This window comes from Vespa velutina, chromosome 24 (assembly GCF_912470025.1).
Source record: "Vespa velutina chromosome 24, iVesVel2.1, whole genome shotgun sequence".
NCBI classification, from domain to species: Eukaryota; Metazoa; Arthropoda; class Insecta; order Hymenoptera; family Vespidae; genus Vespa; species Vespa velutina.
In genome coordinates, this window is record NC_062211.1 from 1,290,646 (window position 1) to 1,305,645 (window position 15,000).

Below are 15,000 nucleotides of genomic sequence, written 5' to 3' on the forward strand. Positions count from 1 at the left end.
TCCTGGCCGACGATACTATTTTAGTTCAAACGTATGTTCTTTTTTATTCCACCGTCGAACGAATAACCGGCTGTTCTTTCTTTCTCTCTCTCTCTCTCTCTCTCTCTCTCTTTCTCTTTCTCTTTCTCTCCCTCTGGTAGAAATTTTCGCCCCCGTGTCTTCTAAATCAATTTCTAAACCAAATTCTATATCTTTCTCTTTCTCTCTTTCTCTTCTTCTTTATATATATATATATATATGTGTGTGTGTGTTTGTGTGTGGGTTTCTAAAATGGTTGTCTAAAATCAATTGAATTGATGTTAATATTATGAAAATCAATAATTCGAATAAAAATTACGATCGTTATTTTAATTAAATATATATTTAACAATTGGATAATTTATATAATGGATGGTAATAAAATAGGGGTTGGATTATTATGAGTTTCACGATCAAAATTATCATTCAAAATTTTATTTCTTTAGATTTTCTCTTACATAATGTAATTCGAACGAATAACTATCACGTTTGAGTTTCTTTCTATCTCTATCTTTATCTATAGGCGCGCACACGTGTGCCTGTTAAAATCTATCGTATTTAGAAAAACTTGTCTTTGATCGCGCATACCTCTAACCGATATATATATATATCAAATATATATATATATCAAATATATACTAAAGGTTAGTACTAATGTTATCCAATTTACGTCATCGTTCGATCATCAATAATCTGAGTTTTCCCCTACTTTTGTTCTTAATGGAAAATAACGCGTCCTCTCGATACGTTATCGTGATTCCGCGAAAAATAGAAAAAAAGGAATAATAATAATTATAATAAATAAATAAATAAAATAAAAAAAATAAAAAAAAAAAAAAACACAAAGAGAAAAATAAGAAGGAAAGAAAGAAAGAAAGAAAAAGAAAATATAGCTCGCGAACGAATTCGTAGTGCCGCGACAAACGACGAAATAGGAATCCAAGAATCAAGCGCCAATTTGGATTAATTGTGATTCTCGATGATTCAAGTCGAACGATACGAAGTAAAGTGTGATAAATTCTTTCTATGCTCGACGAAATAGGAAGAACAATCTTTATCGAAGATGAAAACGTTGTTAAAGGTTTGCTTGCTAAAGTTCTAAATCTTCAAAAGCGTTTTGAAGTCCACGCGACGAGAGGAGCCTCCTTATATGGTGAGCCTTGCGGACGAGAGAGGGCGCAACAACGTTCAAGTATAAAGTTCCGCGTAAGCGTCTTTAAAGATCAGACAACGTCGAGACGTCGACACGTTTACATCGTCGACGTTTGTAAAAAAAAAAAAAAAAAAAAAAAATCTTGATTTCGTATATCGGTCACTTTTGCTAAACGATCCGACGATTTCCTATAATATCACGTGTATTCGATTACATTTATAAATACGTTCATAAATTATATTTATAAAAAGAAGAGAGAGAAAAAAAAAAAAAAGAAACACCTATTATTATATATCATAGAAAATCGTCAAGGTTATTTTCTACGTTCTAATTTTCATTTAATACATTAAACATTTGTTAAATCGATATCACGATTTTATAATGTTAGGTATTATTGGCTTTTTGAATGGTCTGTCTCTTCCACCAAATCGTAACTGACCAGATTCTTTTTTTCCTCCAAAGCCACCACCTAAATAGAACATAGATAATTTAAAATTATTATTATTATTATTATTATATTATTTTTAAGGTTATATCAGGTTATAAAGAGTATCGTATTATTCTTTTATATTTATACCTAATCTTCTAGGTTTCCAGCCTTTCATAGTACGACTGCATTCGAAATCTACAAAAATTTGATATCCTTTCAGTGTCGTATCTGTACAACGTCTTACTGCTCTTTTTGCTTCGTCTATATTTCTCATTTCAACAAAACCATAACCTTGAGAGAGACCAGTAACTAAATCTATTATAACTTTTGCCGATAATACCTCTCCGTATCTAGAAAAAAACTGTGTATTATAGGTTAGAAATAAAATTAATTTTCAATGGCTTAGAAAAAGATTCAATAGAAATTGTATACCTCTTTTAAATCTTGCTTCGTTATCTTTGATCCAAATCTAGCTACGTAAAGCGTTCTTTCAGGTTTAGATTTTAAACCATGAGGAGGTTCATAATGTGCTTGCATAGCCCGACTAACAGCTTTGTCATGAGGCTCTGTATCGGTCCCATCTATACTACCAGCTTTTAAAGGATCATATTCTATTGCATAAGGTGTCCAATTTTGCAAGGTTTGTTCCTATTAAAAAAAGCACATTTCAAATGTATTAACATTTCAAAAATATAATCTTATATATTCCAAATTCTAACCTAACAAAAGTCTTTACGAATTATAAAGGAGATTAAGTATACAAAATATTTCATTAAAATATCACATATATATATATATTTCGTACGATTAACTAAACAATATTCTAATATCATTTAAACGAACAATTAACTAACCATTGACAAATTATTTTTTAATTTACTTCGATAATAAACACTTCGTAAGCTTATCTGCTTCGATGCAGATGCTTTCATGGAAATGTACTGCCATCTATACGATTCAATCGGTACTACTATTTTGATATGTACGATTCAATTTTAATAGTAAAGAAATGTGCGATAACAATTGTAATCCTTTTTTTATCGATTGAAAAGAATTTATTAAACGGTTCAATTTATTTTTTTTGTCGAATTCGATAAATATTTTTACGTTTGATAAATATCTCATTATTATTACACAATGGACAATCAATTGTTTCACTTAGTAGATTCGAGGACGACGTTCGACTACGTGATTCAAATGCGTTTTTACATTTCGTCTTTCACCGATTAAATAAATAATTTATATTTGTAATATATAAAAATAGAATATATACAGGGATTAAATACATATTGTTTCAGATTCATACGATCTGCATGATATTTGATATCGACGTGACAATCGTTAAAAGAAGCTGCGTAAGACGTTTACATTTTCGTACACGTTTGCGATGAAAGAATTTATTTAAAGACACAACAGGTGCATATTACACGTACAGTTATTTACATAATTCTACATTTAATCGTCCATTAAAATTTCGTAAATCATTCGACTATTTTACTCTTGCCAATATCGTTCTAACAATTGCGACATAAATCACAAAACCCTGGAGGGCGGAGCGGTGGAGGGGGGGTGATGATAAATTATTGTATCGAAAATTATTTTACTTACTTTTATATCGGAGAGCCATTTAAATAGCCATTAAAGAATTTTTTATTTCTTTTTTTTTTTTTTTTTTTTTTATTTGTTTCTAACAAAATAAATTTTTTATTCTTATGAATGAAAAATAAGAAGAAACGAAAAAAAAAAGCAAAGAAAAGAAAAGAAAGAAAGCCGCGAACTTTTTTTTCAAACGGCACTTCTGGCGTATTCTTCGACTCTAAAAAAAAAAAAAAAAAAAAAAAAAAAAAAAGAAAAAGAAAAAAGAAAGAAAAAAACAACAACAACAACAAAAATTCCTACTTAATTAAGAAATTATTTAATAATATTTTCTAAATATTACAAATGTAATACTAATACTCTTTTTCGATCTGTACGATCTACAACAAAAAAAAAGAAAAAACAAAAACGAATTACATTCGTGGAATTCTTTCAAAAATTGGTCTTCCTCTATGTTCTTTAATTTTCTTTTCTTTTATAATCTTTTTTTCTTTCCTTTTTTTTTTTTTTTTTTTTTTTTTTTTTTTTTTTTTTTTTTAACAAATCAACAAAGACAAAATAATAAGAAAATTTGTTACGAATAATTATCTGACATTGATTCTCTATGTTAATTAATAACTTAAAACTGTATGTCGCGTTAAAGAAGATCTAAGTCCAAATTTGCCCCCATACGTTTTAACGCCAATATCATATTGACGGCCTTGATCCATCGTTTTTTAATAACATATCGTTTTAATCGTTTCTTACAAATCGGATTTTCCAATGCAACATCGAGCCAACGATGTTCTAAAAGCCCGCCTGCTGTCGGTCTCCGTCTGTAGAGAGAGAGAAAAAAAAAAGAAAAGAAATAAATTAAACGAATTTCTTTCATTGATTAATTTCATTAAAAAAAGAAAAGAAAAACAAAGGAGAAAAAAAAATATATATATATATATGTACATACAGTGTGTCTGGATTCTTCTATTTATGTGATTCATATAAAAAAAAGTTGGTTTCTAAAAATACGATTAGAAAGGAAAGATGTACTTTTGGGAATGTATTCAAAATGCATTTATCATTATTTTCAATACAATTGGAATATTTGAATATTTGCAAGTTTGGCAATTGTTCATTCGACAAATGAAAGGCTTGTATTATTTGCAGGAAAAAGGAATTTTCGAAATTGTAATTGTTACAATAAATCATAAATATTTTTAAAAGCATATATATATATACGTATATTATTGATTTTATGAAACAATTAGAGTAGACAATATTTAATGTTACTCGTTTATATATATATATATATATTTATTATGTTGGAAACTATGAAACGGGTGTTGAATGAAAATAAGTAACTAAACCAAACGCCCGTTTCATAGTTTCCAACCTAATAATTATGCAATATAAATAAAACAATGGAAATAATGTAATGTTTTATAAATAAATCGTTTTTTTATGTATCATTTCACGTAATAATCATACATCATTCTCCATATCTCTCTGATATGAGCATAATTATTAAAGTGGTCTAAGTAATTAAATAAATTGAGATATTGAAAGAACATACATAACTGGAATATTTTCTCCCTTGTTGTATAATAAAAATTCTTTTTTATTTACAACAAAGAATTATCCTTTTTTTTTCCATTTATTAAAAAAAATATAATAATATATATCTAACGATATAATGTAATAATAATAATAATAATAATAATAATAATAATAATAATAAAATAATACATTTTTCAATAATAAAAATATAAACACTTTTTCAGTGTTCTCTCTCTCTCTCTCTCTCCCCCCTTTCTCTCTCTCTCTCTCTCTCTCTCTCTCTCTCTCTCTCTCTCTCTCTCTCCCTCCCATTGTAGAAAAATAAGTTGTTTTTTTTTTCTTTCTTTCTTTTTCTTTCTTTTTATTTTTTATTTTTTATTTTTCATTTTTTTTTTTTTTTTTCCTTCAATATTAAATTCAAAACCACCAAATGTCTGCGTTATCAGAGAATATCTCAAAAGAAGAAGAAGAAAAAAAAATAATAAATCTATTATTTAGACAACTTTTATAATCGTAGGCTCATATACATTCATATACATATATCTTCAACATTTACATATAATATACAATATACTTATCCGTACATAAATACATAATTAATTATGATATATAATAATGTAAAAGTTTTCGCATTCGTATCTGCTCATTAATTTTACCATTTTACCTTTTTTTTTTTTTTTTTTTTTTTTCATAGATCGTTTCACAACTTACTATATATATATATACATACATACATACATACATACATATATATATATATATATATATATCCTTACGCATTTCATGTACATAGATACAATGACTAGATTTCTATCATAATATAATATAATTACAAGAAACACGTCTCAATAAAAGATTTACAAATTTCTATAATCAAGTGATAATAATGAAATAATAATAATAATAATAATAATAATAATAATAATAATAAAATATCATCGAGTAAATTCTGAAAATTAATAAATACTCGACGAATGTCTTTTATTTAAAAAAAAAAAATCAATGCAGCTGGACTTATTAACAAAAAAAAATAAAAAAAAAAAAATAAAAAAAAAATTAAATGAAATAAAATAAAATAAAATAATAATAAATCGAATAACTGAACATTATGAGGAACTTCAATCCAATCCTATTTTATTATCTCGTTCGTTGAAATAATTATTATTATGGCATTTAAAAATATATATTTTTCAAATATAAATATCATATATTTATGACGTATATAGAATTTGCGAAATCGCTTTGATATTTATCCTGAGAAAGAGAAAGAAAAAAGAAATGAAATGGATAGATAAATCAGATAGATAGATAGATAGATAGATAGATTGATAGATTGATAGATAGATGAATGAAGGACAAAATAAAAATATCTGGGGCCGCATTAAGCGCAAAAATTTTTTAAATGATGAGTGACCTCAATCTTTATGAGACAAACAATCTTTATAAGCAAAATAAAAAAAGTAGAAGAAGAAGAAAAAAAGAAAATAATTATACGCATAAAAATCTTTGGAAACAAAAATAAAATATTAAATATGTGTTAATTGTCAAATTAGGACAATTACGGAAAAAATATAAGTGCGGCCCTTTAAAAAAAAAAAAAAAAAAAAAAAAAAAAAGAAAAAAAAATAGGATACATCATTCTTCAACGATACGTCGGATTCGATGATTTATCAGTAACGTTATTAGCCGATGATTTTTGTTGTTTCGATTGAAAATATTCCGCCAACGAGTTCATAGTTTTTCTGGCAATTGATTCCTCCCCGCACCAATCAATACTAACAGATTTTCTTCCTAACGTCGAAGTTTTATTACCGATTTCCTCCCATTCGCCTAACAAATGAAGTAAAAGATCTTTTGTATTAGCCGGCTCGTCGAGATTCAAACTTTTATGTAAATCACGTAAATTCGATATCCTTGGTACATCCCTGCTAGTCTCACCGAACGAATGTTTCACTCTTGTACGTCTCCATGGTGGCGTTAAATCAATTTCATTATTTGATTGTAATTTCATGGATTTTGAATTATCGATGACCTTGATTACGGAACTATCATTAGAATTATCATGATCGTTCGTACGATTAATTTCATCGTGATTGTTCATCGTCGTCATTGTAGTCGTCGTCGTCGTCGTCGTTGTCGTCATCGTAGTTGATAACGAAACATTATCCAAACTTGACTTTCGTCTTTTGAATGAATCAAATGGATTATCAATCGTATCATTATTATTACTATTATTATTATTATTATTATTATTATTATTATTATTATTATTATTATTACTACTCGAAGAACGATCGTAATTACGATTACTATGAAAGGTCGTTCCATTGAGTTTCCTTTGTTTCTTAATAATCGACAATTTTTCAGCGATCTCATTGTAATCCTCCATCTTCTTTTCATTATTATCAATCTTAATGATTCTTTTCGAATAATTTTTCTTTCCTTTGAATAAATTTGATCCAACGTATTCCAATGATTTATCATTGTCCTTTGACGTGGACGACGTTGACGTAGACGTTGACGTTGACATAATCTTTAGATCTTCCATTAAATTATCATTTTTTCTTTTAGTAATAACGTTGTTTCTTTCCTTGATCGTATCTATACCACCCATAGCGATATTGCGCAATTGTTCGGACAATTTAATTATTTCCTCGGCTAAAATAATTTGACTGGCCTGATCACGCGACGATTTATCAATAGCCATACCCTCTGATGCTCTTCTTTCTAAAGCTAATCCTAAACTTGGTACGTTCAAATAATAACCACGTATATTATCCTCGTTTTGTGAATTATTCGTATCGGTTTCCGACGATTCAAAACTGCAAAGACTTTCTCTCGGTGAAGTACATTGTGCCCTTAACGATGATACAGTCTCGTCCATATTATTATCATCCTTTGATCGACGAAATCTATCAGAATATTCGAAATTATTAACGTTATCGATAACGTATGGACTATCGGGATGCTCTCTCCAACGTTCAACGAACAATCTCAAATTATCCTTCGTCAGATCGAGTTCGTCGTTGTTGTTGTCAGGTATCACGTTGCATCTTCCATTGGCCTTAGTACATAATTTGATCGAATCAATTAATACGGTAGAATCTAATTCAATTTTATTTGATTTCGTTAGATCTATGTCGTTGTTTTTATCCAGGTTGATTAGAGGATTGTTCTTCTTGTTTATGGCCAACCAACGATGTTCACGACATTGCGATGCTGAAGCTCGTTTTCTGAAATATTCATAACAGGCTCTTCGTGAGTGGGTTCGTTTCTTTCTTTTTTTTTTTTTTTTTTTTTTTGAGTTCGTTTTTGGAATTTCTCTCTCTCTCTCTCTTTCTCTCTCTCTCTCTCTCTCTCCCTTTCTCTCTCTTTCTATCTATTTGTATTTATATCTATATATCTATCTCTTCTCGCTCTCTCATTCTTTTCATTCAAAAAGATGAAACGAATAAACGTGACAAAGCCTTGTTTCTTCGAGATAATATCAAAAATATCACTTTCGATGGAGCCGACGTAGGAGACTGTTCGATTAGAAACGTGGAGAAAGCAATAGATGATATCTAATATCTAATTATCGATATATATATATAGTCAAAATTATCAATAACCAATTAAATTTTTTATATATATTGTAACGCACGAATGGTTAATATATTCTATTATTATAATGTACGATAATTAATATATTCTATTATTATTATTAAGATTCTCTTATGTGATAGATAAAATATGATTAAAAAAAGAGAATGACAAAATGCTTAATTAAGCTTTTAAACGTTTCATAAAATAATAATAATAATAATAATAATAATAATAATAATAATAGTAATATATATATATATGTATATGTATATATATATATATTTTTTTTTAAGAGAGAGAGAGAGAGAGAGAGAGAGAGAGAGAGAGAGAGAGAGAGAGAAAGAGATAAACGAAGCTATTATTAAAGTAAGAAACTTAAGAATATTTTCGAGAAAATCCGAATTTTTCTTTTTCTTTTGTTTTTGTTTTTTTCTTTTTATCTTCCTCCTAACAAGAAACTTAAATTCCTAAATAAGCAAGACAGGAGAAAGAGGAGGAGGAGGAATGAGTGTGAGTGTGATAGGAGGAAGAGGGCTAAAAATTTCTAAACGAGTTATAAGAATTAATCCATTCTCTTTCGAGACTTATATTTTACGCTGATTTTTTAATTTTCTTTTTCTTCTCTTTTTTTTTTCTCTCTCTCTCTTTCGTTTTACAAGATCAACCGACTAAATTAAAAATCTTAACAGACTATATCCTATATAGTCTCGAAAGAGTTTGTAATTGATTTTGGTGAAATCGTTTAGAAAATTTTCAATCAACGTCTTCATAATCCCTCCCACTTTGTATGTATGCATATATATATATATATATATATATATATATATATACATATACATATATGTACGTACTCTTTATCTTTTATCAGCAAACATCTGATGAAGTCCTTAGCATCTTCGGATATGTCAGTAAATGCCTCATGATCGAAATCGTATTTGGCGATGGTTACGTTTGCCATAGTTTCGATATCGGTATCACCCATAAATGGCGACAGGCCGGATAATCTGTAAAACAATATGTACATATATATAAAATATAATATATATATATATATATATATATATATATATTTATATATATTATATTTTATTTTTAGTATGGCTAATAATGAAACATTTTATATTTCATATTATTGTTATTATTATTATTATTATTATTATTATTATTATTATTATTATTATTATTATTATTATTATGGTGATAAAAGTGAATTGCTCACAGTACGTAACAAATGACGCCAATGCTCCACATATCCGTGCCGAATCCAATTTGATCGAAATTGACGACCTCCGGTGCGACAAATTCTGGCGTACCAAACAATACTTGAAGTTTCTTGTTTGGATCATAATCCCTGGCCAATCCGAAATCGATGATTTTTATTCTGTTACCTTCCTTCGTCAAACAGAGTATATTCTCTGGCTAAAGGAAAAGAAAGAAGAAGAAGAAAAAAAAAGAGAGGAAAAAAAAAAACAAACAAAGGAAAAACAAACATGATTAGAAACGTCGTTAGTGATAATTGAAAACGTCGCTTAGTTTCTTTCTCTTCTTTTCTTTTTTTTGTATTTTTTTTTTTTTTTCTTTTTTCTCTTTTTTTTTGCAACGTCATATCTATTAATGTAAAACACATACATACACACGCACGCACGCACACGAAAATGAATTAATCCTTTTACTGTTGCGGACGCATATATGCGTCCACCGAAGGCCATCGAGCGTGACCTGTGGACGCATATATGCGCCCGCAGAAGACTTTGGTCTCGTGTGTATGTCATCTCCAGCGATCGTATTCGCGTGCCGCATACGTTTCAACTTAGAACAGCTCGCAGTCAAAAAAAGGGTTAAGTATAACTTCGTAATTGTAACAGTGACCGGTATAATTGTTTCTATTATTCGAAATATTCCCTTAGCAATTATGTAACTTCTTAATTAATTCTAATTAAGTCAATATTCTATCGTAAATAAATAAATAAATAAATAAACAAATGATAAAATAATTAATTAATTAATTAATTACCTTCAAGTCGAGATGCAAAATCTTTTGAGCGTGTATGAATTCAATGCCCTCGCAAATTTGTCGCATGAAAACGGCACAGCTACGTTCGGTCAATAAAAAATCATCGTCGATCACTCTTTCAAATAGCTCGCCACCTTCGATTCTGCAAATTTTATAAAACGTTTTTTCTCCCTTTTTTTTTTTTTCTTTCTTTTTCTTTTTTCTTTTTTTGTTTCCTCATCAAAGACACGACGCACAAGTATGTTTTTTTTTTTTTTTTTTTTTTTTTTTTTTTTTTTTTTTTGCGAGTCTCGCGTCTATAGAATTTACAAAATTTTTTGTTCCCCCTCTTTCTTTTTTGTTCTTTTTTTTTTTTTTTTTTTTTTTTTAAGGATCATCATCGAATTTTTAGGATCACATCACGACAATTTTTTAGATCGATAAAATCAATCTGTTTCTAAGTGTATCTGTGTGAATACCTGTATGTGTATATATACGTATGTACGTCCGTGTGCGTCCGTTCGTCCGTGTGCGTGCGTGTGTGTGTGTGTGTGTGTGTGTGTGTGTGTGTGTGTTAGAGAGAGACAGAGATTGTCGGAAAACGTACAGTTCCAAAATAACGTATATCTGTTTTCTGGTGTCGATGGCATCATAAAGTTGAATAAGTCGTGGATGCTGTAATCTTCTCATAATATCAACTTCCCTTTCGACCGATCGACGATCTTCCTTTTTGGATACGTTAACCACTTTGGCGGCCAGAGATAAACCGGTCTCCTTTTCCTTGCACCGATATACCGTGCCAAATTTTCCCCTGTAACAAAAATGTCTTATTTTTATACTAACTAATAAGATACAAACGATAATAATTGATGTGACATAGTCGATAAGAAGGATTAGAATTTTGCTAAAAATTCGCCAAAAATTTTGATGCTTAAGAGACTCGACGAAAATATCCCTATGAAAAAAGAATGAGAGAGAGAGAGAGAGAGAGAGAGAGAGAGAGAGGGGAAAAAAAGAATAAAATAAATCGCAAGAATTCGAACCATTTTTCGTTCTCTCTCTCTCTCGTTTTTTTTTTTCTTTTTTTCTTTTTTTTTTCTTTCTTCTTTTTGACTCGACAACTACTTCAAATAAAGACGATAAATCGATGTTCTATATGTGTAATTAGTTTTTTGTTTTTCTTGTTCCTCGTTTCTTTCTCTTTTTTTTTTTTTTTTTTTTTTTTTTTTTTTTTTTTTTTTTAGCTTTTTTTAAAGAGACAAATACACTTTGAGAATAAATTTATTGATTATTATTATTATTATTATTCTCGGTATAATTCGGTTGTTAACATTCTTTCGTGTCAGTTATAATAACTGGCAGCAGTTCGAATGTAATTCGTTTTATACAATATATTTATTTGTGTGTGTGTGTGTGTATTTATTTATATATATGTATATGTACGCATACATCGTCAGAACATGTTAGCGCTTTATTTTGCATAGAATGCAGAAATTTTCGATATTCGTCGTTGTTGTCGTGCCAAAGCTTCCTCAGGGACGTCTAACGTGACGTATTGCGAAAGAGAAAGAGAGAGAGAGAGAGAGAGAGAGAGAGAGAGAGAGAGAGAGAGAGAGAGAGAGAGGAACGCGAAACATTTGCCGCGAATGAAATATTTTGAATAATTGTATATAAATTGTACGTTGAATTAAAATGTATTCTTCTTCTTCTTCTTCTTCTTCTTCTTCGTCTTCTTCGTCTTCTTCGTCTTTTTCTTCTTCTTCTTCAATATAAAATACAAAATCGAGCTCCGAAAATTGTTTTCCCTTTCTTCTTCTTTTTCTTCTTTTGTTTTATTTTATTTATTTATTTATTTGTTTATATTTTTTCTTCTTTATTTTTTGAAGAAAAGAACGTGCATTAAAAAAAAACAAAAAAAAGAAAAAAACTGCGAATGAAATATTCGAAACAATTGTACATAAATTGTATGTTAAATTGTAAATTACAAAATCGAGCTTCGAACTTTGTTTTTCCTTTTTTCTATCTTCTTTTTTTTTTTCTTTTTGAAGAAAAGAACGTGCATTTAAAAAAAAAAAAAAGAAAAAAAAGAAAAAGAAAAGTAAACCAATGACACAATTGTGCCTCATCCTTCATATTTTTCTTAAGCGCTTTTAAGGAGCTGCTTTTAATGGTTTTGTGAATTTTTTTTTTTTTTTCTTTCTTTCTTTCTTTCTCTCTTTCTTTTTTTTTTTCCTCTATACAAAGTGAGTCAAAAGTTAACCCAAATGATCATGAATATTAATCACTGTCTCTCTCTTTTTCTTTCCTCTTTTATTTTTTGTATCAAAGTTAAGCTTGCAGTTTAATTATTCGTATATAAAGAGCTAGCATAAAAAGATTAATTGATTTAAACGAAAAAAAGAAAAAGAAAAAAAGCAAAAGAAAATCCAAAAACTTTTGACCCAAACGCTGTTGTCTGTAACGTTCTTAAAAGAAAAACAAAAAGAAAAGAGAGAGAGAGAGAGAGAGAGAGAAAAGAATTATTGCTACCAACAAGAACTTCTAATAATTTTCAAACGTTAAATCATCCAATTTCAACTCGTCATAAAAGAGGATTTAAAACGAAATAAAAATATAAAAAAGAAAAAAATAAATAAATAAATAAATCAACCAATCAATCAATCAATCAATATAAATAAAGTAAGCATTGACCGAGCCTATGACGTTGCTTTCGTGAAAAAAAAAAAAAAAAAAAAAAAAAAAAAAAAGAAAACAAAACAAAAAAAAAAACACAAAAAAAAACACAAAAAAAAACACAAAAAAAAAAAAATGAACAAAAATAAATAAATTAATTCCTTTCGACAAAAATTTCTAATAAATTTTACCAATCGTATCTGATAGCTTCGCGAGTCGGTATAAAAGAGATTTATAACCAAAAAAAAAAAAAAAAAAAGAAAAAAAACCGAGATAAATAAAATAAAATAAAATAAAATAAAATAAATGAAGCTGTGATGAAAAAAAAAAAAAATTATTTGTAGCGATTGAGAAGGAGGGAGAGGGGGACGGTAAGGGGGAAGAGGAGGAAGTGCCAAACTCCACCCAGTCGTGGAGGACAAAGATAGAGAGAGAAAGAGAGAGAGAGAGAGAGAGAGAGAGAGAGAGAGAGAGAGAGAGAGAGAGAGAGAGAAAGAGAAAGAGAGAGAAAGAGACACATTTTAACGCACACGTACACACACGTACATACACATTGTGTAATATCTACAAGACGAAACTGTCATGAAGCCAAGTTAGTGAGTCAGTGAGTTAGTAGAGCATAGCCGAGGCGCCAGGGTCGGCTCAAGAAATGATCAAGCGAGGAAATAATCAAGTGAGGACAATGACGATGATTCTCTTTGCCAATGCACACCGAAATTCGAAATTCTGAATGAACGATTAATACGCGTTTATATAATACCTCTTTTATTTATTTATTTATTTAAATATTTTTTTTATTTTTATTTATTTTTTTTTTTTTTTTTTTATAATTTCCTAATATATATGTATATGTATATATACGCGTCATTATTTTTACGTGTCGGCATCTAATCAATGGCATTTCGTTTAATGTAAATTAAAAAAAATATTGCAAATAATTCGATTAACAAAGAAAAATAAAAAATAAATAAATAAATTTTGTCCTCCAAATTAAAAATCCTAAATAAAATAAATAAAATATAATAATTATCTCACAAATTATATTATAATAATAATAATAATAATAATAATAATAATAATAATAATAATAATAATAATAATAATAATAATATAAAATAATAATGAAAAAATACAAACGACAAATTTCAATATATATTTCGTTTGTTAAGTCGACGTAAAAAGAAATCATTCACATTTTCATAATAAATTATTTACATACACAAGTTAAATGAGGAAAAAAAAAAAAAAAAAAAAAAAAAAAAAAAAAGAATAGAAAAGAAAATATACGCGTCATTATTTTTCCACCGACAACTTAAAATTAATCATTGTAAAATTATTATGACATATTACTTTACTTTATAAAATATAAAAAATAATTGATACTATGATAATCGTGATAACGCAGAATAATTCGATTGAAAAGAAGAAAACGAAAAAAAAAAAAACAAAAAAAAAAAAAAATAAAAACAAAAAAATTAAAAGAGATATTAGAAAAAGAAAAGGAAAAAAAAAAAGAAAAGAAAAGAAAAGAAGATAGATAGAAATGTAATAATAAAAGGGATTAGGTGTATCAGTGTTGTTGAGATTGGCGAATGGATTGCATTTAATTTGCATCTTTGAAGAAAAATATATATTTGTCAAGAACGCGATGTTCGAATTAAGCCATTCGTTCGAATCATTCTTGTAAATTGACGTACTTAAAAGAAGCTTTTTTGACGTACTTGAAAGAAGCTTTTTTTGACATACTTGAAAGAAGCTTTTTTGACATACTTAAAAGAAGCTTTTTTACGTACTGCTCATCACTAGCTCGTGCGAAAAACGCATTATTTATAGGTTTGCAAAGAGTGAGACCTTGATTAACGAAGAGAAAAAAAGAGGAGAGGAGAAGAGATGAGAAGAGAGGAGAGGAGAGGAGAGGAGAAGAGAGGAGAGGAGAGAAGAGGAGAAAAGAGGAGAGGAGAGAAAAGTTCCAATGGATTGCTTACACTGTCGTTGTCGTTATCGTTTCGTTCGAGTCAA

The 15,000-nt window shown here is 28.4% G+C and overlaps 2 protein-coding genes across 4 annotated transcripts in view; both read right to left on the reverse strand.

Moving 5' to 3' along the window:
• The window catches only part of LOC124956871 (U11/U12 small nuclear ribonucleoprotein 35 kDa protein-like), an 8,820-nt gene extending 6,228 nt beyond the window's left edge, over positions 1 to 2,592 (reverse strand). The window contains exons 1-4 of the mRNA XM_047513217.1: positions 2,456 to 2,592; positions 2,034 to 2,249; positions 1,749 to 1,962; positions 1 to 1,640 (exon numbers count right to left, since the gene is read on the reverse strand). The exon at positions 1 to 1,640 is cut by the window's left edge and continues 206 nt beyond it. Of these exons, the coding sequence (XP_047369173.1) occupies positions 1,540 to 1,640; positions 1,749 to 1,962; positions 2,034 to 2,249; positions 2,456 to 2,533 (609 nt within the window). The 5' untranslated portion in view covers positions 2,534 to 2,592 and the 3' untranslated portion in view covers positions 1 to 1,539. The remainder of the gene's footprint in view (positions 1,641 to 1,748; positions 1,963 to 2,033; positions 2,250 to 2,455) is intronic.
• A 3,730-nt stretch (positions 2,593 to 6,322) lies between these two features.
• Positions 6,323 to 15,000, reverse strand: part of LOC124956869 (probable serine/threonine-protein kinase fhkE) — a 14,783-nt gene continuing 6,105 nt past the window's right edge. For all 3 annotated transcript variants that reach the window (XM_047513212.1, XM_047513211.1, XM_047513210.1), the window contains 5 exons: positions 10,916 to 11,119; positions 10,330 to 10,471; positions 9,535 to 9,734; positions 9,167 to 9,319; positions 6,323 to 7,963 (listed from right to left, as the gene is read on the reverse strand). In XM_047513212.1, the coding sequence (XP_047369168.1) occupies positions 6,373 to 7,963; positions 9,167 to 9,319; positions 9,535 to 9,734; positions 10,330 to 10,471; positions 10,916 to 10,998 (2,169 nt within the window). In that variant the 5' untranslated portion in view covers positions 10,999 to 11,119 and the 3' untranslated portion in view covers positions 6,323 to 6,372. The remainder of the gene's footprint in view (positions 7,964 to 9,166; positions 9,320 to 9,534; positions 9,735 to 10,329; positions 10,472 to 10,915; positions 11,120 to 15,000) is intronic.